Genomic DNA, 23,203 nt, shown 5'->3' on the forward strand with positions numbered 1-23,203 from the left:
AGAATAGTCGGAAGTTTTCCTTTAAATTGCACTAAAAGATTTAGGTCCAATTTAAATCTTTTCAAGGTAAAATTTGGAAAATTGGGTAAATTATAGCAGGGCGACTCAATCATTTGATTTATGGATTAACTTAATAAAACGGGTACAAGCCATAAAAGCAGCTGTTAGATATACAACTCCTTGTCCACAATACAATTAAGACTTGGGTTCAAATCTCAACATTTTAAATGCTTCGATCACTATCGAAATAGTGATCCACATCACATCGATGTGAATATTAATATATTTTTAAGGGTCCTTACTGAGAATGTGATTACTAAGCTGCTTACTTTTTCACAGCAGTAATTAGATAAGTAAGTGATTATATGTGTTGCTCTCGAGTTTCGATAACGATGAAACTATACTTAAAGTTAGTTCTATCGGAGATAATGGAAAGAGTTGTGGATTAGAAATTGGTCACACTGTAGCTTACTTTCCCCCAATAGTAACCAGCTTTGTAATCGATTACTTTGTAAGTAGTTTTTCTTTCTGAAAATGACGATGTGTGTGATTACATTTATGGCTACTCTAATTTATGATTTTGGCAAACTGCCTGTATAAGAGCGGTCATGCCCATTAGAAAGTAAACTACGTTGTAATCGAGTGTTGCATGAAATTGGAATCGATAGTCTTTACAAAGTAGGCTGTTAAATCGTAGCATGATTGTTTTTTAGGGAATCAAAGCAATCCATGACTTCGAATCGACACGAAATTTTTTTGAGGTACTCGACGCTGGCAATCTAAACATTCAGTCTATTTCAGTTCGTCCAAGTAGAAAGATGTAGAAAAATATGTAAAAAAAAGCGGAAAAAAAGTAAAAAATTCTAGAGCATTTTTTTCGGAACAAAATTATTAAAACAAATTGAAATAAAAAACAGGAAAAACACAAAAAAAAAAAAAGAAAAGAACGGGACGAATTTGTGATCATCAACATCTTTCGACGGTCTCTCGATGATGGTCGTGACCAGCTCAAGCTTCTGGCTGGCATGGCTGTTCCTTATGTGCGGTATGTGAAAAATAAAAATTTTTAAATTTCCATCCATTTGCACATGCATGGCATATCCTTCCCCCCCTCTCTCTGCCTCTCGTGCTCTACCAACGCTTTCCATCCCAATTAAATTTGTTGCGCAGTTGGTATTGCGTTTTGCACACGGCAGGCTTCGCAGGTTTATAAGCAACGGAATGTGGCCAAAGAAGAAGAGTCAGAACGGTTTGAGGGACGGAAACCACAACGTGATGATGGAGGTGAAGAAACGGCAGCAAAAACAGAAAAAGGCAAGGCTGTGGCCATGAAAAGTAAGTTTCATTGTAAAAAGTGCCAAGTGAAAGTCAATCAAGCCATACTACCATTTCCATCCCACTCTCTCTCTCTCTCTCTGTCGCTCGCACTCTTATTGTCTCTGTCCCTGTCTGGGTCTGGGTGTGCAGTGTTCAATCGGGATGCAGTCCTCCGACCGCAACAACCGAACGATATTGAGGGCTCCCCGATCACGACAAGACAACGGGACCAGGACAAAAGAAATAAATCCAGATATAACAGCAACAGCAACAGCGACAACAACCACACAAATGACGTAAAGCTAGAGGAGGATGACAAGGCTAGGCAAATGCGTTGGGTTGAGAATGTTTGCGGCTTCATAAAGCGTCCCCTCGTCGACTTTATTTACGAACAGGCCATGGCAGCTAGATTACAAAAGCTCCAAGAACTTCACGTTGCCAACCCTGCCCAGTTGGCACGGCCACCACGAGGACCACCAGGACCAACAGGCCCGCCACTACCACTGCCCAGTAGTGGCCATTCAATGCGACCCACGCGTTCGCTTCGACGCAAACGTCAGCCAAAAATGAGAACGAAAACAGGTGTCGTGTCTCGAGCCAAAGATGTAAGTCGAATTTGAATACAAAATCTCCTGGCAAAACCATTTAAGTTCCTTTTTCAGACCGTAACTGCCAAAGAACTCTACAATTTGAAGGATCAGCTGGTTAAAATACTGAACGAAGGAATCCTATCTGCAAATGACAACAGGATGGATGCGCTGAGCAAGCGGAGGGATCGACATGGTGATAATGCATCATCTTGTTCGTGCTATTGAAATCAGGATCAACACTTACACATTTTTATATTGGAGAGTAGGTTAGGAAAGGTTTTAACGTGTTCTTTTTAATCTTTTTTTTCTGTGTTTTTTTGTCTTCTACTGAATCCTGCTTTTTGTTTTCTACTGAATCCTATTTTTTAAAGTAGCAGACAGTTTCGAAAAGAAAGCATAGATAGGTTTTACATTGTGTAGTTCCTAAGTTAAAAAGTTTGCTTTGCATATTTTTCTATAATTTTTTAAAGTTTATTTTATAGAAAATCATTTTTATCCACACACACACACACACGGAAAACTGCACTGGCATCTGCTCTGCTCAATTCTACTCCGGCTTACACTATATACACGAAAGATCAAGGACACCTAATACACTATATACACCGAAGGCAAGCAAAATCATTCACTACACAGACACATACACAATGATTAGGGCTTTCACACTTGTACACGAATCCGGAAAACCGGCGCCAGCCTTCTTACTGGTATCTACACCTTGAAACACAGACGTACATACACCTCCAAGTGCCCTCCTAGTTACGAATCTTCTTGTTGCTCAATACTAACGCATAAGGAAACGCATCTAAAACAAAAAGGACTACACCTTGAAACACAGACGTACATACACCTCCAAGTATCCTCCTAGTTACGAATCTTCTTGTTGCTCAATACTAACGCATAAGGAAACGCATCTAAAACAAAAAGGACTTAATCTTGAAAATTTGTAAAATATTTCGCTTCGTCTGACAAAACAAAATTTTTCGTATTGTCATCATGTATGTCAAAATTCTAAATTTTAATGTGTAATAAAATCCCAAATTCAAAGTGTACAATTGGACTTTTATCTGAAGCCAACAAGGGTGTATCCCATATCCCTCCAAGGTTTGGGGACAATCTTTTCACTTAATGCCGGAGTAATCAAATGGGTCGATGATAAGCACGTCGGACTTTCAGGAGAAGCTGATTATTTCAAACAACTTGGTGGCTCAAGGTGTTCTCTTCAGTCTGTGGGTGGGGGTATCAATACCCTATGGAAACTATTTCATATATTCATCTTGATAAAATTGAGTACATGCATTTGTATGCATACAAAACTAACAAATATTCATTTTTATGACAATAGCTCAGAAAATAACGAAGTGATTATATGAAGTATTTTAGCTTTAACGGTCTACGAGACGTTTCCGTTGATTCAGACGGACAGACGAACAGACCCACATGGCTATATGAGTTCGTCTCATCAAAAATATATGTATATACTTTACATGATTGGAGCTGCTTTCTATGCGTTTGAGAACATGGTGGTACTAAATTTAGTTAATTTAAATTGAAAACTTAATCAAAAAACTGTAAAATACTTCGCAATTGAGGAAGCTATCAGATGATTTTAAAACCAGAGGGCCGGGGCTAACTTCGACCGCGTCAAAGTTTGTATACCCTTGCAACTTTTTTGGTAACTCTTTCCTTACCTATAGCTATCAAAGTGGAAAAACGTTTTATCTAAAAAGGATAATGTTTGCGAAAGAACGGCCAATAGTCGTAGCATAGGAAATAACGAAGTCATTGGACAAAGTCACAGTTTTCCACCGATCGTTCCTATGGGAGCTATATGATATAGTTACCCGATCCTTATCAAATTTGGCACAGCCATTAACAGATATATTAAACTAACAAATGTTTATTTTAAAAGCAATCGCGTCAAAAGTAACGAAGTTATTGACAAAAGTCACTGTTTTCGAAAGATCGTTCCTATGGGAGCTATATGATATAGTCACCCGATCTTGATCAAATTTGGCATAGTCGTTTACATGTGTAATTAACTCACCAATATTAAATTTCACGACAATAGCTCAGAAAATAACGAAGTTATTAAGAAAAGTCACTGTTCGTGACTTTGCCATTTGTATGGGAGCTATATGATATAGTGATCCGATCCGGCTGAATCCGAGATATACAACGCCTGCAGTATATACAAGCCTACATGCAAAATTTCAGCTCTGTAGCTCTTACGGTCTAGGAGGAGTTTGCGTTGATCCAGACGGACGGACGGACGGACGGACGGACATGGCTATTTGAACTCGTCTCGTCGTGCTGATCAAGAATATATATACTTTATATGGTCGGAGATGCATCCTTCGATGCGTTGCACACTTTTGACCAAAGTTAATATACCCTTTTTGCAAGGGTATAAACATTATGAGCACAAATCTGCATAACCAGAAAGGTATTACAACGACAGGGCTAAACCAGTTGGGAATTATAAGTGAAAATCACTAACAATATGCTTAACAATTTTGCTCTGTTTTATTCCTAAGGTAAGCATATAGAAACCACTTATTGTTTTCACTCACCTTATCAAAGGCCATGGGCCTTGAAAGCTTCTCGATGGTTTGTTGTTGCTGCTGTTGGCTGCCACCACCAGAGCCAGTTGAGCCCAGGAGTGCGGCACCTGTGCCCGAAACGGAACCATGGTGATGATGATGAGGAGGATGTTGCTGCGGGTGATGATGGGTCGGAGCAGTTGTCGATGCCGTCGACTGCTGCTGCTGTGCCGGATGGTACGTGGTGGAGGGCAAAGAGTATAGCCTTGAGGAGAATGTGCCACAGGACTATACACCCATCCAGCCGCGCCTCTACCAAGTGCAATTGGGCATGGGCTATCTGGAACTGCCTCAAGTGGAGCTGCCCGATCAGAAACTTTGCCACACATTGCTAAATAACAAGCATGTCTATGTTCTGGATTGCCAAACGGATCTCTTTGTCTGGTTTGGCAAAAAATCGACACGTCTGTATAAATAAATAAATAAGAATGAATTCTTAGGAAGTTAATATACATGTAATTTGGTTACAAATATTACTGATATTAAAATCATAATAATATATAGGAAGAAAATGCCAATGCCAAAGCTTTGCTCCGCTGTTCTTAAGCAGAAAGGTCATCCCACTCAATATTAAAGTAAATTTATTAAAACTATAGGGAATATTAGGCAAATGTTAACTTTTTCAACCATTTTTTCCAGGTGGCTTAAGTATGTGAGCAGGACATTTTGGAGATGGTTTTAGATTTTTTTAATTTTCGTTGAATATATATTTTTATAACTTTGGTCTTCTACTATTACAACACTGATATATAGAACTAATGTGGCACAAAAAATTGGAGCTGTGAAATATTTACTTTTTAATTATCGTATAAATTCTTGGTTGAAGTCTTGTGGCTTAAGTCTATGAGCACCACTGTATGTATATATACATATACAAAGTAGAGATTGAAATCTCTGTGAAAAAAACGAAAATCTTTTCAAAGAAAGCTTTCTATTTCTTTTTCTTTTTTAACTTTTTAATATGGTAGAAAAACAATAATAAAGCTAAAGTATATGGAGTTATTTCTAAAATGTTGCAGACGTAAGTGGTGGACAGTGCTCCAAGTCTATTGGATGCGGAATTATGTTTAAGAGAATAGTCGGAAGTTTTCCTTTAAATTGCACTAAAAGATTTAGGTCCAATTTAAATCTTTTCAAGGTAAAATTTGGAAAATTGGGTAAATTATAGCAGGGCGACTCAATCATTTGATTTATGGATTAACTTAATAAAACGGGTACAAGCCATAAAAGCAGCTGTTAGATATACAACTCCTTGTCCACAATACAATTAAGACTTGGGTTCAAATCTCAACATTTTAAATGCTTCGATCACTATCGAAATAGTGATCCACATCACATCGATGTGAATATTAATATATTTTTAAGGGTCCTTACTGAGAATGTGATTACTAAGCTGCTTACTTTTTCACAGCAGTAATTAGATAAGTAAGTGATTATATGTGTTGCTCTCGAGTTTCGATAACGATGAAACTATACTTAAAGTTAGTTCTATCGGAGATAATGGAAAGAGTTGTGGATTAGAAATTGGTCACACTGTAGCTTACTTTCCCCCAATAGTAACCAGCTTTGTAATCGATTACTTTGTAAGTAGTTTTTCTTTCTGAAAATGACGATGTGTGTGATTACATTTATGGCTACTCTAATTTATGATTTAGGCAAACTGCCTGTATAAGAGCGGTCATGCCCATTAGAAAGTAAACTACGTTGTAATCGAGTGTTGCATGAAATTGGAATCGATAGTCTTTACAAAGTAGGCTGTTAAATCGTAGCATGATTGTTTTTTAGGGAATCAAAGCAATCCATGACTTCGAATCGACACGAAATTTTTTTGAGGTACTCGACGCTGGCAATCTAAACATTCAGTCTATTTCAGTTCGTCCAAGTAGAAAGATGTAGAAAAATATGTAAAAAAAGCGGAAAAAAAGTAAAAAATTCTAGAGCATTTTTTTCGGAACAAAATTATTAAAACAAATTGAAATAAAAAACAGGAAAAACACAAAAAAAAAAAAGAAAAGAACGGGACGAATTTGTGATCATCAACATCTTTCGACGGTCTCTCGATGATGGTCGTGACCAGCTCAAGCTTCTGGCTGGCATGGCTGTTCCTTATGTGCGGTATGTGAAAAATAAAAATTTTTAAATTTCCATCCATTTGCACATGCATGGCATATCCTTCCCCCCCTCTCTCTGCCTCTCGTGCTCTACCAACGCTTTCCATCCCAATTAAATTTGTTGCGCAGTTGGTATTGCGTTTTGCACACGGCAGGCTTCGCAGGTTTATAAGCAACGGAATGTGGCCAAAGAAGAAGAGTCAGAACGGTTTGAGGGACGGAAACCACAACGTGATGATGGAGGTGAAGAAACGGCAGCAAAAACAGAAAAAGGCAAGGCTGTGGCCATGAAAAGTAAGTTTCATTGTAAAAAGTGCCAAGTGAAAGTCAATCAAGCCATACTACCATTTCCATCCCACTCTCTCTCTCTCTCTCTGTCGCTCGCACTCTTATTGTCTCTGTCCCTGTCTGGGTCTGGGTGTGCAGTGTTCAATCGGGATGCAGTCCTCCGACCGCAACAACCGAACGATATTGAGGGCTCCCCGATCACGACAAGACAACGGGACCAGGACAAAAGAAATAAATCCAGATATAACAGCAACAGCAACAGCAACAGCGACAACAACCACACAAATGACGTAAAGCTAGAGGAGGATGACAAGGCTAGGCAAATGCGTTGGGTTGAGAATGTTTGCGGCTTCATAAAGCGTCCCCTCGTCGACTTTATTTACGAACAGGCCATGGCAGCTAGATTACAAAAGCTCCAAGAACTTCACGTTGCCAACCCTGCCCAGTTGGCACGGCCACCACGAGGACCACCAGGACCAACAGGCCCGCCACTACCACTGCCCAGTAGTGGCCATTCAATGCGACCCACGCGTTCGCTTCGACGCAAACGTCAGCCAAAAATGAGAACGAAAACAGGTGTCGTGTCTCGAGCCAAAGATGTAAGTCGAATTTGAATACAAAATCTCCTGGCAAAACCATTTAAGTTCCTTTTTCAGACCGTAACTGCCAAAGAACTCTACAATTTGAAGGATCAGCTGGTTAAAATACTGAACGAAGGAATCCTATCTGCAAATGACAACAGGATGGATGCGCTGAGCAAGCGGAGGGATCGACATGGTGATAATGCATCATCTTGTTCGTGCTATTGAAATCAGGATCAACACTTACACATTTTTATATTGGAGAGTAGGTTAGGAAAGGTTTTAACGTGTTCTTTTTAATCTTTTTTTTCTGTGTTTTTTTGTCTTCTACTGAATCCTGCTTTTTGTTTTCTACTGAATCCTATTTTTTAAAGTAGCAGACAGTTTCGAAAAGAAAGCATAGATAGGTTTTACATTGTGTAGTTCCTAAGTTAAAAAGTTTGCTTTGCATATTTTTCTATAATTTTTTAAAGTTTATTTTATAGAAAATCATTTTTATCCACACACACACACACACGGAAAACTGCACTGGCATCTGCTCTGCTCAATTCTACTCCGGCTTACACTATATACACGAAAGATCAAGGACACCTAATACACTATATACACCGAAGGCAAGCAAAATCATTCACTACACAGACACATACACAATGATTAGGGCTTTCACACTTGTACACGATCGAAACGGCGCGCTTCTACTGGTATCTACACCTTGAAACACAGACGTACATACACCTCCAAGTGCCCTCCTAGTTACGAAACTTCTTGTTGCTCAATGGTATCTACACCTTGAAACACAGACGTACATACACCTCCAAGTGCCCTCCTAGTTACGAATCTTCTTGTTGCTCAATACTAACGCATAAGGAAACGCATCTAAAACAAAAAGGACTTAATCTTGAAAATTTGTAAAATATTTCGCTTCGTCTGACAAAACAAAATTTTTCGTATTGTCATCATGTATGTCAAAATTCTAAATTTTAATGTGTAATAAAATCCCAAATTCAAAGTGTACAATTGGACTTTTATCTGAAGCCAACAAGGGTGTATCCCATATCCCTCCGAAGTTTGGGGACAATCTTTTCACTTAATGCCGGAGTAATCAAATGGGTCGATGATAAGCACGTCGGACTTTCAGGAGAAGCTGATTATTACAAACAACTTGGTGGCTCAAGGTGTTCTCTTCAGTCTGTGGGTGGGGGTATCAATACCCTATGGAAACTATTTCATATATTCATCTTGATAAAATTGAGTACTGGCGGAATCATTGCCAATATGCCATTATAGACAAAAAGGGCTTGCATACTGAAATTCATTTAAATAAATTTGCAGTTTACTTGATAACGATTGATTTCATTGTTAAATTATCGAGCAACAATGAGCTGAATTAAAGTACTCCTAGAGTGGAATAATATTCCGACTGACTGTATTTAGGTTATTGTTAGACTGTAATTTGGTAACTGAATCATCCGGCACTGCCATTACGTATTTCTCTCAGAGTTTAAAAATCAGATTTTTAATGGAATTCAAAGAGGTAGATATAGATATTTAATAAACGAATTGGCTAGTTCATTTCATGTTTTAGTTAATCGTCAATTGAAATGTCCTTCATCAGATGGTTTTCTATTGCTTTGTGTATGCGTTAGGTTGCGATATATGGAATCAGTTGTAGGCGGTGTTATCGAATACGAATAGAATGTATGCCGGTTTTTATGCAGAGTGACCAAGGTATTGGGAATACTATACTGTTTACTCGAGAGCCAAAAGCAAGCTGTTTGATAACTCATCTTTCTGTAAGTAATAAAAAAAAAAAACGGTTAACTTAAGTGTGTGGTTGGATGAGAATGGGGACTATCTACTTAATAATGGCATGAGGAAAGATATTCTCAATAAGTCTATAGACCATCCAATATTTTAGACGATTATTACTTTTCCATCGAGGTTGATCGAGACTCGATTGATATATACTTGAATCAACTGAGTCATCGAACTCGATTTCCCAATCTTCCTTATCGGGCGATTCAGATTCCAATTCAGATTCGATGTCGATAGAATTTACATCGTCTGGCTCAATAGTGGACACATCGAATTGGCTATAATCGTTGGTTTCTAGAGCCAAGACAAGTTGCATCACACTACGCAAATTGAAACGCACTTCAATCTGATAATAGTGGGAATATGCCACATTCTGTTGCAATTGCAAACGCTCGCCAATGCCCTCCATGCGACCAAACTGATTGAGGGTCACACAACGATGGGCCGGCTCGACGAAATGCGAATCGGAACAGGTATACAGCACTGCTCGACCATGACTGCACAAATTCTGTATTAGATAATATAGAACACGTTGGCTTATAATATCCAGATAGGCGAACGGTTCGTCTAGTAGTATGAGCCCGGCGTAGCCTATCATGGCAATGGCAATACTCAAGCGTTTCATCACTCCGCGACTGCAATAGGTTAATGAATGAAAACGAAATTTATACAAATCAAAAACCTGACACAGTGTTCGAGCCTCTCGTTTTACATGTGCACTTTTAACACCTCGTATGAGTAGGACCAATTGGAATGCTTCAATCACGGTGAGGCCATCCTTGATATCATCATCCTGGGCGCTATAACCGAAATGCTTATAGTCCTCATGTTCATGCAACTGATATGTCCCCTTATGATAGCTGGTTATATGCCCGCTACTTGGTGTCGGAAATATACCCAAAATGGCTTTGAACAGAACCGTTTTACCGGAGCCATTTCGTCCCAATATGGCCATCACTTGATTGCTATATGCAGCAGAGACTGAATGATTTCTGTTCCATATCTAAATCTATGAACTTACCGTTCTAGCATAAAGTTTATATGCTTAAGCACAACTCTTAGGCCAAAAAACATTCCCAAATTTTCCACATGCAACGCTTTATCTTTGATATTCGGTCGTTCCAGGGTACGGACACGTGACTTTTCATTAATCCATGTATTTTCCAAGTCTTGGCGTTCCTTCAAATGCAAAATATCCTGATCGTATTTGCTATCCGGACTATTTGGAAAGAAGAAAAACAAAACCAGCTAGAGCTGACAATTAACATGTCTAATCTCCATTTCACATACTCACTATCCCGGACGAGTTTCTCATCCTTTCGTTTATGTTTGAGACACTTCCATTTCAGTCTAATATAGAACAGAAACCACATTACCAATATTAACAGATGAGTTGGCAGCAAATAATTCGAGTATTGAAAATTTTGCAATTTTATTTCTGAAAAATGTAAATCACAATTTCAATTTACATTCCACACATTGTTTGATGGGAAATTGATTGTATTTACCACAACAATTTGGTTGAATCTTACATAGTTCCAAGTAGACACTTGTGGCAAATGTCTGACGATCACGACACATTTTCCGCGTTAATGACGTTTTATACATACGAAACAAATTATGCATCAGGGCATACAATGGGTGCAAATCCAGCATTATAAGGGCAAAATTATCTGCATCCAAGGTTTTCAACTCATAAAACAGTAGATACAACAATATGCCTGAACAGTAAAATATCAATATCAATACATAGCCCAGTTGGACATCCATTATCCAAATAGTAACGAAATTATTAATCGATAGAACACACACGACGATAGATAGGACTATATACGCATAGATTACTGTAATAATATTGTGGCCAGAAGAATCAAAGGAAACTGATTAGTACTTAGAAGTTACTACACAATACATATCTAAAAAAAAAATAAACCAGACATCATTTCTTAAATATACCTAGCACAGGCCGTCTACGCTTTTTAGATTGAGAATATGCACAAAGCTAACTGATTGACCTTAAATGAAATGGAGTTCATTTTGAAAAGGCTACAATCGTATCACAAGGACATCAAATTCACTATGGAAGTATTAATTAGCATCCCAAACACCCAAAAACTTGATTTTGAGCACGGTCAGGAATTTTAAAAGACGAAAATGAAAAAACGGACTTAAAGAATACTAAAGGACAGCGACTTTCCCAGCTAAATTAATAAAGCGATGAAGAATTTTTGGACGGAAAACTCTAATGAACCAAAGAAGGATGCAACAAGGATATCTAAATCTGTCGCCTTTAAAATCAAGATTATCTGAACATAGATCGGACAATAATATTATACACGATGTTATCTAAAGATTATATCCAAGATTGAAATATAAAAAAGTAGTGTCTCGCCCAAAATATGTCAAAATATGCGAAAAAAAAATCAATTTCAATTAAAATAAGATCAGTTTTAGACAAGAAATTAACTTTTATTATGCACAAAATAAACCTGATAACTTGATCTCTATACCCTTTACCCTTATTAATAGAAACTCCAGATTGAGCAAAGTTTAAGCAAAATGTATCTATTCATGGTTACTACTATTTTATGGTTACTCGAAAAGGATACATATCTTATATGCGATGGCATATTTGCCATTTCACCCTATGGGTGTATGGTATAAAAAATATATTCATTAAGTTTTCTGGGAGCCAAGAAAATCAAAATCATACTTTGAAAACCAAAAACTTCCTAACCGAGTGGCCACTGTATGTACATATGTTTATGATACTCACAATAGTTATCCACATTCATAAGAAGTTTATACCGAAATATGATAAGAGCAGCATTTATGGGCACAAGACCGGCAAACACCTTTAACAAGCCATAGATCTGGGTGGCCACCATTAGAGTACCTTGACTCATGCCAGCTAACAGTTCGATTCGCCCATAGCGATAGCCACGACTAAGGCTAATATTGAGCATAGGCAGGGCCCAAATGCAACAAAAGCAAAAGCACATTGTGAGTTTGAAAACAAAGTCGTAAGTACTTAAACCCGACTGTAGGGCAATTTTATGGATAGTGGCGTAGGGCAATGTTTCCTTGTGCACAATGATTCTTGATTCGGGACTCACATAGCCACTGCCAACATGATAGAAGAAGCACATGAGAAGAGGGTTCGGTAAGGGGTTTATCTTTAGCTTACACGGCTAGGGCATCCATGACCAGGGACAGGCTTAGCGGCGCAGAGCGATGTAAGTCGAAGTTGAACAACGCCTCCACTTCATCATTAGAAAAAATGGCAGCAACTACAAATTTCATGTCAGTTAACATAAAATTCTTCGATATATAATTTTGTATATATTCCATAAGATCGATATCAGCAGCCAATTGATGGACAATCGGTTCTTTCATATAGTGTTGAATGGCTGCATCGATGGGTTCGGTATGTGGGCCATTTTGTTGCATTAGACTGATGGAGGAAGCTTCATATTGGTTTAAGCTAAAGTACGTTGTGGGCAAGACCAGACGAGCAGATCTCAAATATGGCTCACTGAGAGTCCAGACGGCCAGTATAATGGGCAGAAATACCTGAAATGCAGGCAACACACTGTGTCTGATATCGACGAGAAAACGCTTCTTAAGCAGTTCCCCAATGTGGGCCAGGATCAATCGAATGCCACCCAAACGTTGACTCTTTCTAATCATCAAATGGGTCTCGTCGATGCGTCGAATCTTTTGAGCTACACTTTCCAGGACCTCCGTATTGGATGCAAAGGTCTTGAATGCCGATTTTCGATTGCTGTTTCTAAAGTGCTCTGCGTCGTATTGTCTTCCTTCTTTGCCAACAACTCCTTCATATGTCAGGGCATTGAACATAATGATATCTAGACTGGATTCAATTAAATGGTAGCTAACCAATTGCAAGTCCTCAAGACGCGTTGGCAACTGCTCCAACAATTGAACGATATTGATTAAATCACTGAATTTAATTAGATATACAAACGTATTGCCTAAGTTCGATTCCAGTTCTATTTTGGGTATATGGTATGTGAGATATTTCTTCAATTTGATAGTATCACAAGATTCCTTAACATGAAACATCTGACAAGAGAAAGAGTTGTGAAAATGTGCAAATATGAGGATGATGAACCCACCAAACGATAGGCATCCTTGTACCTTTGGAATATACTCTTCTCTGTAGCAAACGAGTGCAGATATCCCTTTACCAATATGGCCACACGATCAGCCAAATTGCTGGCTACCTTTGGATTGTTTGTGGTCAAGAATATTGTGCGATCCGCTCTCTGATCGGCGACAAAATTGAAAAATAAACGCATCTTATGCTCATCGACGCCCTCGAGTGGTTTGTCCAGCAACACGATCCTGGTACGTCCGGCAAATGCGCACAATGTTTGGAGTAGTTGCTTCTGGCCGGATGTCAATGACTTTACCGGCTTATCCCGAATATCCTCCAGTTCTAGTGATTGCACATAAGTCTCGACATCCGTCTGCGATTGGCGACGTCGCAGGCCACGCAATCGGCAAAAATACATCAGATGATTGGCCAATGTGAACTCGCCGAAAAGATCAATATGATGAATTGCCATGCCCACATTGGAAAACGCCTTTGTCGTGTGTTTTTCCACATTGTGGCCAGAGATATAGACTTTGCCGATTGTGGGTTGAATCTCGCCAGATAGTATTTTCATCAGAGTTGTCTTGCCACTAGCATTGTGACCCAGAACGACAACAACTTCATCTTTTAATCCAAAATAATGACAAAGGAGGAATGAATAATTAGTTCTTATCAGTTTTTCTTCCATACTTACCTTGAAATACTTTGAGTGAAAAATTTTTGAGCACATAACTTTTGCTATACTTCTTCCATACATGAGAGAACTCAATGATCGGAGATGAGAAAATGTCATCCACCTGGGACGAATTGAGATCAGTGTCAGGGCTATAATTATCCTTGTCAGTTGTCGTGTCAATGCCATATTTCTGAAACTTTTCATATTCAGTTCGTCGCCCCTCATCGTTAGGATTCGTCGCTGGGGGTTGTGGAGGAGGAGGAGGAGGAATTTCCCAAAATTTGTCCCACCAGGCCCAAAATCTGTTGCCTTGCGCAGCGCCTTCAACTGTCTTCTCGTCAGACTGCTTGACGAGTGTATCGGCTGTTCCCGCCGAAGATATAGACACTGCTGATGCCGATTTTAGTTCGGTGCGATCCTTAGGTACGAATATTATTTCTCGTGTGAATTGTTCCCTATTATCGGTTATCTCGGATATTCTACGCGATTCGGCAGCTCTTAGCCTGACAACATTTTCCCGAGCCTTTCGCCGTTTACGCTGACGTTTCTTGACCATTCTACGCCAACAATGCCATAATTTTCTGAAATATTCACCTTTCAGGGTATTCATCAAACATGGGCAAATAGTTCCATTCAAAATGAGGGCGACCAGTATATAGATAACAGTCTGTACATAGAAGTAACCGATCACCACAATCAAAGTGTGCTCGTGCCACATAATATTCGAATATAGATATTGATCAGTTGTCAATGGTGTGGGAAACTCCTCGAAACGCAACAATTTAATAAGACCATGGCTAAACAAGACATTGCAAAGAAGAATCGTTGATAACATGAATAGTATATTGGACCACTCGGAACCGAATGTCTGAGCGGACAGGAATGGTAAACAGGTGAGGAGCCAGCATATTGGCACAAGGGCCACAGTCATTTTGGTGGTACGCATTATGGCAGACATTAGGATGACAAAACCCATGGCCGATATCACATAGGATATGAAAAACAAGAATATTAAATCCAAGGGACACTTCCTTATGGCTGCTCGTTGGCCATTCCATTTAAGCTGAAATGAAATAGAAAGAATAAACTAAACTAAATAGATCTAGAACTAAAGTTTTTCGTTTTGACATAGTCCTACTATTTCCTATAAATGTTGTGTAATAATATTTTACTAAATCCTTGTGTTTTGTGGATTAGAATAATCTCTTATCTGCTATGAAAATTATTTTACTTTATTGTCTAGACGTTGACCTGTACAATCCTCAGCAGATAGAACTCGGTGCTTGCAAAGCATAGTTAGACGTACAGTGTTTCGAAGATAGATGAATAAAATTTCTGGTTGGTCTACAGGGTACAAATAGGTATAACTGGTTCAATAGCTCAGGAGAGTAGAACCAAGCATGACTCTATGGTTAATTAGAGAAGGATGACTAGTACAAAGAAAAATTGACATTGCGATCTCGTTTAGACCACAAGGAGCAGAAATCATAAATTGCTGTTGAACTGATTCAATTTTACGTTGGTGCTATAAAAAGTGCTGGTCATCTATAAAAAGACATAACTTTATATTTAGAGTCCTTCTGGGCCATGGCAAAAAGAGTTTAAATTGAAGTAAATATGCAACCAATTAGCTTGTTGATCATCTAATAGCAAATTCAAAGTTAGTATTTAATGTGGAAAAGTACCCAATAAAAGCATCAAGTATGATCTGATCGTGTTGAAGAAATGGTGAAGGCAATTATAAAACTTTCCCATTTCTTACTGCACAATTTCAGTCGTTTCGCAATTAAATGGTTATATAGATAACCGATATCGAAAGCTAGTTATTCAAAGATACATACATACCTTTAGCATCGTGGCCAACATAATGGCGGTTATTAGCAATTGACAAATGCCATTAAAATACCAGGCAGCTTTCTGCATGCTCATGGTAATATTATTGATTTGTAGACCAAAATTTTGACCCGTTTCACGTTCCTCAACGATTTGCTGAAGACCCAGTGGAAAAAGAGGTAAGAAAATTGTATGGCACATTGAATTCGATCATTGAATTACCTTGGCTAATAGGGTTACCGGAAATAGAAATCCAACAATCAAGGCCAATACATTCAATTTGTCTAGACCCTCGTCAAACAACCAAACAATATTTGGGTTCCCATCGAAACGTCGTAAGTTGACTTTTGGCAATGGTTTTGCCTTAGTCATGGCTGACATTTCCAAGTAAGTGTTACTTACGTAATATTGCAAGGGTATAAAGCCCTCACGTACGTATCCAGTACAGTCGCCATTCTCATTGATGTTATCTTGTCCAAAGAAATGACGATTATCGTAAATCCGATCCATTGTCCAGCTAGAGCCCAACCAAGTTCTCTCATAGAGACGAAATTCGGATGGCATCACTATAGAGAATTTCAATTGTAGTGGCAAACCATTGGGCAAGCTTTCATCCTTCTCTTTATCGTAATTAAAACAGATACTGGCTATATACTGATCCGCTGAGGCACGAACTCGAAGCGTTTCACAGCTATCGAAGCCAGCAATTTGGTCGCCTGTCAAGGATAATTTACCCAGCGCCACATCCACTAATCGATTGATGGCAACTGTGTCATTGGGTGCATAGCCGACAATTATTTGTGGTACAAACACATTGCTCTGAAATCTAAATACAGATATTAAAAGGTTTACGACGAAATAAGTTTTGACAACTTACGATGATTGCTCTCTGATCATTTCATTGCGTCGCCAATTGATCTTCTCCAGAAGTCTTTTCCAGCTGTCATCCAAAGGCACGGCATTGTATTGTATCCATTTCTTCTCTGGCTCGTTTTCAATCGAATAGCCATTGAGCACCAATGTCAGAGCAAAGATCACTGGCAAAAATATCGAGATTAATAGGGTGAGTTTATTTTCCGTTTGCTTGTGGAAATTCTTGATCACCAATAGACCAAATATTTCACATTTCCTAAAGCAATATAAGCAAAGCCAACACCGGCCACAAAAACAGAGCATTTTCCCCCCAAAAATTCAGTTGGGGAAAAAAATGTCTATATAGACAACCAGGGAAAAGCCCTCTACGCAAAAATGTATATAGGGGAGAGTTGAGCTAATCGGCGCATGGGGCAACCCGGCGTAGTCGAATTATCTTGAAGCATAATAGCACGATCCAAAGAGTGATAACTGTCCTAAGCTTGCATTTTGGTAGGCTATATTTGGATAATAAACTTAGAAGTATCCAATTCGTAGTATCCGAAATTTTTGGGATTATGTAATTTTTAACCTCAAAAATCATTTTTTTCGCCAAGAAATGGTTTTAAAAACATTGATTAAATTTTTAATTTTGATCGATGTTAACTAAAACAGGTTCCGACATGTATTAACTTATGGTGTGCAATTCGGTTTTTATACCCTTGCAAAAAGGGCATATTAATTTTGGTTAAAAGTGTGCAACGCATAGAAGGAAGCATCTCCGACCATATAAAGTATATATATTCTTGATCAGCACAACGAGACGAGTTCAAATAGCCATGTCCGTCCGTCCGTCCGTCCGTCCGTCTGGATCAACGCAAACTCCTCCTAGACCGTAAGAGCTACAGAGCTGAAATTTTGCATGTAGGCTTGTATATACTGCAGGCGTTGTATATCTCGGATTCAGCCGGATCGGATCACTATATCATATAGCTCCCATACAAATGGCAAAGTCACGAACGGTGACTATTCTTAATAACTTCGTTATTTTGCGCTATGAGCTATGATCATGAAATTTAATATTGTTAAGTTAATTACACATATAGACGACTATGCCAAAATGAATATACCCTTTTTGCAAGGGTATAAAAATGCGCCGATTAGCCCCACTCTCCCCTAATAATTTTAACAATGTATTAATTCCCCTTCCATTAAGAGCAAGGCGATTTACTGCAAAACGTGTTAAAATTTATTGCTTAAGATCAAAATATATTTCAAGCGACCCCCTCAACTTTGAGATAATTTTTGAGGTATACTTTTGGGCCGTCCTATGAAATAAAGATAGAAATTTTCAAAAAGAGCAATCCAAGATTGTCTATAATTATAATTATAATTTATTTATGTAGTTTATTGCTAGAAAGCATTTATAAACAAAAAGATGACCTTGACATATAGACCCGAATTTAGGTTTTTGGAAATATTTTGTAAATAAAATATGGACTAAAACTCTTCTTAATTGTTCCTTTCTAAGCCATACCTCCTGCCGGAACTTCCATCTAAATTTAATTTCGATCCGCTGATTCTGAATATAAACTCGGTTTTTCCCATCGTATACAAAATATGAACCCACAAGTATACTATAGACGGTCTAATTGTAAGTATTTTTTTTTTACATTCCAAATCGATTTTGTAATTTTTTGTTTACATAACATAACTAATAGACAAAATTCTTTAAAATGAAAAAACAAACAATTCTTCAATTCCTCCGAATCTCTTTGGCATTTTGTAAATTGCTTTTAAATTATTTCTTTAAGATACCTAATATTATAATAAATATAATCAAAAATCAATTAAAATAATGAGGGTTTAGTATAATTCCATGTTTTTATTATAGAAACAAATATTGCAAATGCAATTACTTTAAAATATTTAAACATATTTTTTCGAAAACCTGACGTGATGTAGAAAAACTAGGTGCACGGTGGTGATCAACACCCTTCAATTACTATTGAACTCGGAACTCGTTTTTATGACCTCAAGAATGTCGGTCTGTTTAATTTTTATCAAACTTAAAGGCATTTTGCCCACAAATTGCCAAATACGAAAATATTGTATTTTGCTCCCATAGTGCACGAGCACAGCTGCCAGCTACTGAGAGGAGAAGGGCAACAGAGAGAGAGAGAGAGAGAGAGAGAGAGAGAGAGAAACAGAAAATGAGTTTCATTATTAACCCCATGTTGGGCCTAAGGGAAGTTTAGCAGTTGCAGTTTGCCATCAATTAAAATGAAATTTTTTTTGTAATATACTTAACTCCCAGAATTATGCATAATTGAGGCCCAAGGTCAACAAGGCCAGATCCAAGCATATGGCGACCATAACATGTGTATGTGTCTGTGTGTGTGTGTCTGTATCTGTACTAGAGCATCGTATGATCGTGGGGGGGATCAGAGGGTGGTCAGAGACATATGTAGACCTGCGATTGGACCGAATACATTCCACTACGAGCACCCATCGAGAGTGGTTGTCAGTAGTTTTCTCTCTCTCGGCAAGCCAAACAAAATAGAAAATACAGAAAACAAAAAAAAACTCGTCAAAGCGTATTTTATATATACATACATTTGATTTGATATTTTGCTATTGAAATTGTTTTACATTTGAATACAATGTCCGAATTCGAATTACAATCACTCAATGAATGCTTGGAGAAGCATTTGCCCCCAGCTGAATTGAAGGAGGTTAAACGCATTTTGTATGGCCTTGAGGAGGAGTAAGTACCCAACGATCTCTCTTATCAATTAGTCTGGGGATTAAGTGTGATAACTTAGTGCAATGCCTGATATGAAACTTAAAAATAGATTTCCATGGTTTTTGGCTTAGTTTATTGTAGTTCCATTGATAAACTAGCTGGACGAATTTAATAATTTCAGCGTGTCACATGTTCTCAACGGCTAACATTTAAATATAGCACATAATTCTACATATATGAACGTATTTTATATATGTATGTATATACTTGTCGAACCATTCCGATACGGCAAGGGAAATGTCGAAATTTTGTTTACCCATCGTGGAATATCTTTACTTTATTTTTGCCTTTTCTTAGACAGATTCTCGAAATTCCTGCAAGTGCCACAGATTTGGCCAAAGAACATGATTTTGAGATCAAGGGCTATCGTTTCAATGCTCGGCCAGAGCAAACCCGTCGCCCCCGTTTGGTTCGTGTGGGAGCCATACAGAATTCCATAGTTTTGTCCACCACAGAACCGATTGAGAGGCAACGTGAAGCCATTTGGAACAAGGTGAAGACCATGATCAAGGCGGCAGCTGAGGCCAAATGTAATGTGATCTGCACACAGGAGGCTTGGAGTGAGTAATGAAAAGGGCAATGGACCAAAAACATTGAATTAAATGAATACAATTTCCTTTTTATTTCGCTTTAGCTATGCCATTTGCATTTTGCACACGAGAGAAATTCCCATGGTGTGAATTTGCCGAGGAGGCTGAGCATGGACCGACCACCAGAATGCTGAGCGAATTGGCCAAGGCCTACAACATGGTTATCATACACTCCATACTGGAACGAGATGTGGAGCATGGGGAGACCATATGGAATACAGCTGTTGTCATCTCAAACAGTGGCCAGTATCTGGGAAAGCATCGTAAAAATCATATTCCCCGTGTCGGTGACTTCAATGAGTCGACCTACTATTATGAGGGGAATACAGGACATCCTGTATTTGAGACGGAATTCGGTAAATTGGCCATTAACATTTGCTATGGTCGACATCATCCACAAAACTGGATGATGTTTGGTCTGAATGGAGCTGAAATCGTCTTCAATCCATCGGCCACAATTGGACGACTCTCGGAGCCCTTGTGGAGCATTGAGGCCAGGAATGCGGCCATAGCCAATAGCTATTTCACGGTGCCCATTAATCGTGTTGGCATCGAACAATTTCCGAATGAGTATACATCCGGTGATGGACAAAAGGCCCACAAAGATTTCGGACCCTTCTACGGATCCACCTATGTGGCTGCTCCCGATGGTTCTAGGACTCCTGTAAGTTCATTCCTTGTCGAACACTATGATTGGTTGAACTATTGTTTACTTTCTTCATCCATAGAGTTTATCACGCAGTCGGGATGGCCTTTTGATTACCGAAATGGATTTGAATTTATGTCGCCAGGTTAAAGATTTCTGGGGATTCCGCATGACCCAACGATTGCCGTTGTATGCGGAATCATTTCAAAAGGCCAGCGAACCGGACTTTAAGCCGCAAATCATTAAAGAGACTTAACCTGGCAGAGCATTTATTCCACCCATCGATCTGTATCTCTTGGACTTAAACACTTTTATTTCGGCTCAAATTTGAGTAATTCTTTCCTTATTGTAAATAAATCGTTTCGCACAATAATCATCTATAAGACAAAAGTTTTTTTTAACATTGAATATCCTCCTCGATATTTGTTTCTGAAGTTACGTTGCAAGTAAAAGATTAGATTCTTTGGATTAAATCCATTTTTTCTTTCGGTAATTGTTTAAAAATCATTAAATTATCTTAGCTGATTAGACATATCGAATCAAATACATGTCTCTAAAGATCCAAGAAAACATAGATATGCACCGATTTCTAAAATACGGTGTAGTCTGGCAATGAACAAAAAACTTCGATGCATCCAAAATCGAAGTTTTTTGACGATGTTTTTCGATGTTTACCGATATTTTTGTTGATGGCGATGTTTTGCCAAAGCATGGGTGTTGTCATTTATCAAATTTATCAATTTTATCTTATAAATTTATGAAGTTATTTTCTAAATGCCTTTTGAAAGGTTTTTTTAGGGACTGCCAGTATGTTAAGTTAACATTGTTAAGAAAGAAAACAAGTTGACCAAGCCCGAATCAACTAAACTTAATTTACTTTCGGAAAATGCAGCTCATAGTTTAAATAGTTATTGAAATATGTGGCTCACTATAAAAAAAAAGAGACAAGATTAGTAAATCCTTTGATCACAGAAAACATCGGACAAACATTGATGCATCGAGATCTTAGCCCGATGTTTCAATGCAACATCGATTGAAACAATCGATTAACATTGACATCGATGTTTTTTTTTTTTTAATTTACGTCACTAGAATTTCTGCGATCAAACATGGACATTCACAGGACCGGCGAGGGAGCAAAGGGGGGATTCCAAACCCATTTTTCTACCCAAACTTTATGTACCTTCTAAATAAGTGAACATACACGAACAACTTCCTTCAGTTGGTGAGTGCAGAAAGTTGACTTGCTCACTAGTTCACTCACTTGTTTTTTTTTTTTTTGACTCACTACTCACCGACTTATCGTTAATAGATTCACTAGATCACTGACTCACTTGTTGATTACACCTATTTGCCACAGACTGTAGTTTCATCGACTGAACAAGTGAGTGAACAAATGAATGAGTGAGTAACAAAAATTGTTCGGTTCTTCAAAAATAAGTCAGTTTCCTCTAAGGTTAAGTTTTTCGATCCAATACTAACATACATTGTCGTCATTTACTACCACAATCCGGGAGAAAATTGTTCTTTTATAATAAGAAAACTATTGATTTTGTTTTTTTTTTTCGTTTACACATTTTATTTCACATTCAAAAATAGAGATAACGAATCGGCGGCAATTTAATCTTGAAGTTGTTAGCTTTAATTGCTGTCTTTATGGATCGTCTATAATATTCGTTATTACATACATACATACACATACATCGGTATATAGTACCATATAAGCATTTGATTTTGGATTTATTTGTCTTGTATTGGTTTGAACAACATTTAACAATTAATATTTTGTGTTTCGTGTTTCTTTAATTGATACGCGTTTAATTCATCAGTTACACCAATATACATACATAATTGTGTATGTATTATGTATTAAATACATAAATATTAGTGTATATTTTGCTCAATGGCAAAAATAAGGACATCAAAAATACATTCAATCTTTTATTCAGGTAAAGTTATAGATTATTTTCGGTATTTTAACAATCTCTGAGATTGTTTTCTTTGTATTTTGGTTTTTATTAGTTAACATTAAAATCGTGTGAAACCCATGATTTACGTATTTACTGTTTATCGTTGCTCTTTGCGATTTCGATTGGCAAATGCGGGCAAGTTATGTAATATCGATATGTTCTCATATCGAAGTAATATCGATTACAACTTTGGAAGAGTCAAACGATCAATAAGAGGGGCCGGATTGGAAATTGAAACAAGATTGACAAGTTTTATACAATTTTTTAGACAGGTTCTTGAGTTTTGAGAAAATTCGTATGGATATATTATTATATATACCTTTTTATTGGAGTATATAATATGTAGGTAAATTAGTTTGTGGGTTCTACAAATGCATAATTTCTTCGAATTCATTTTATTTTCAT

At 37.9% G+C, this 23,203-nt stretch overlaps 4 protein-coding genes across 4 annotated transcripts; 3 read left to right on the plus strand and 1 right to left on the minus strand.

Moving 5' to 3' along the window:
• Window positions 1-901: 901 nt before the first annotated feature.
• Window positions 902-2,540, plus strand: LOC124460443. Its single transcript, XM_047011234.1, has 4 exons — window positions 902-1,045; window positions 1,171-1,335; window positions 1,468-1,922; window positions 1,980-2,540. The coding sequence occupies exons 1-4, from the start codon at window positions 991-993 to the stop codon at window positions 2,130-2,132; spliced, it is 828 nt and encodes a 275-aa protein (XP_046867190.1). The 5' UTR covers window positions 902-990; the 3' UTR covers window positions 2,133-2,540.
• Window positions 2,541-6,480: 3,940 nt separating this feature from the next.
• On the plus strand, window positions 6,481-8,504 carry LOC6648765. Its single transcript, XM_002071806.4, has 4 exons — window positions 6,481-6,625; window positions 6,751-6,915; window positions 7,048-7,508; window positions 7,566-8,504. Exons 1-4 carry the CDS (start codon window positions 6,571-6,573, stop codon window positions 7,716-7,718), a joined length of 834 nt encoding a protein of 277 aa, XP_002071842.3. The 5' UTR covers window positions 6,481-6,570; the 3' UTR covers window positions 7,719-8,504.
• Window positions 8,505-9,015: 511 nt separating this feature from the next.
• LOC6648764 (phospholipid-transporting ATPase ABCA3) lies at window positions 9,016-17,110 on the minus strand. The gene is made up of 12 exons (XM_047011186.1): window positions 16,812-17,110; window positions 16,157-16,760; window positions 15,947-16,090; window positions 14,120-15,164; window positions 13,445-14,049; window positions 12,493-13,391; window positions 12,082-12,428; window positions 10,814-11,149; window positions 10,596-10,743; window positions 10,327-10,524; window positions 9,350-10,270; window positions 9,016-9,281 (listed from the first exon to the last, which is right to left on the minus strand). The coding sequence occupies exons 1-12, from the start codon at window positions 17,108-17,110 to the stop codon at window positions 9,083-9,085; spliced, it is 5,745 nt and encodes a 1,914-aa protein (XP_046867142.1). The 3' UTR covers window positions 9,016-9,082.
• Window positions 17,111-19,287: 2,177 nt separating this feature from the next.
• Window positions 19,288-21,208, plus strand: LOC6648766 (beta-ureidopropionase). Its single transcript, XM_002071807.3, has 4 exons — window positions 19,288-19,553; window positions 19,890-20,152; window positions 20,227-20,846; window positions 20,911-21,208. The coding sequence occupies exons 1-4, from the start codon at window positions 19,450-19,452 to the stop codon at window positions 21,082-21,084; spliced, it is 1,161 nt and encodes a 386-aa protein (XP_002071843.1). The 5' UTR covers window positions 19,288-19,449; the 3' UTR covers window positions 21,085-21,208.
• Window positions 21,209-23,203: the final 1,995 nt, after the last annotated feature.

This window comes from Drosophila willistoni, assembly GCF_018902025.1.
Source record: "Drosophila willistoni isolate 14030-0811.24 chromosome XL unlocalized genomic scaffold, UCI_dwil_1.1 Seg141, whole genome shotgun sequence".
In the NCBI taxonomy this organism is placed as follows: domain Eukaryota; kingdom Metazoa; phylum Arthropoda; class Insecta; order Diptera; family Drosophilidae; genus Drosophila; species Drosophila willistoni.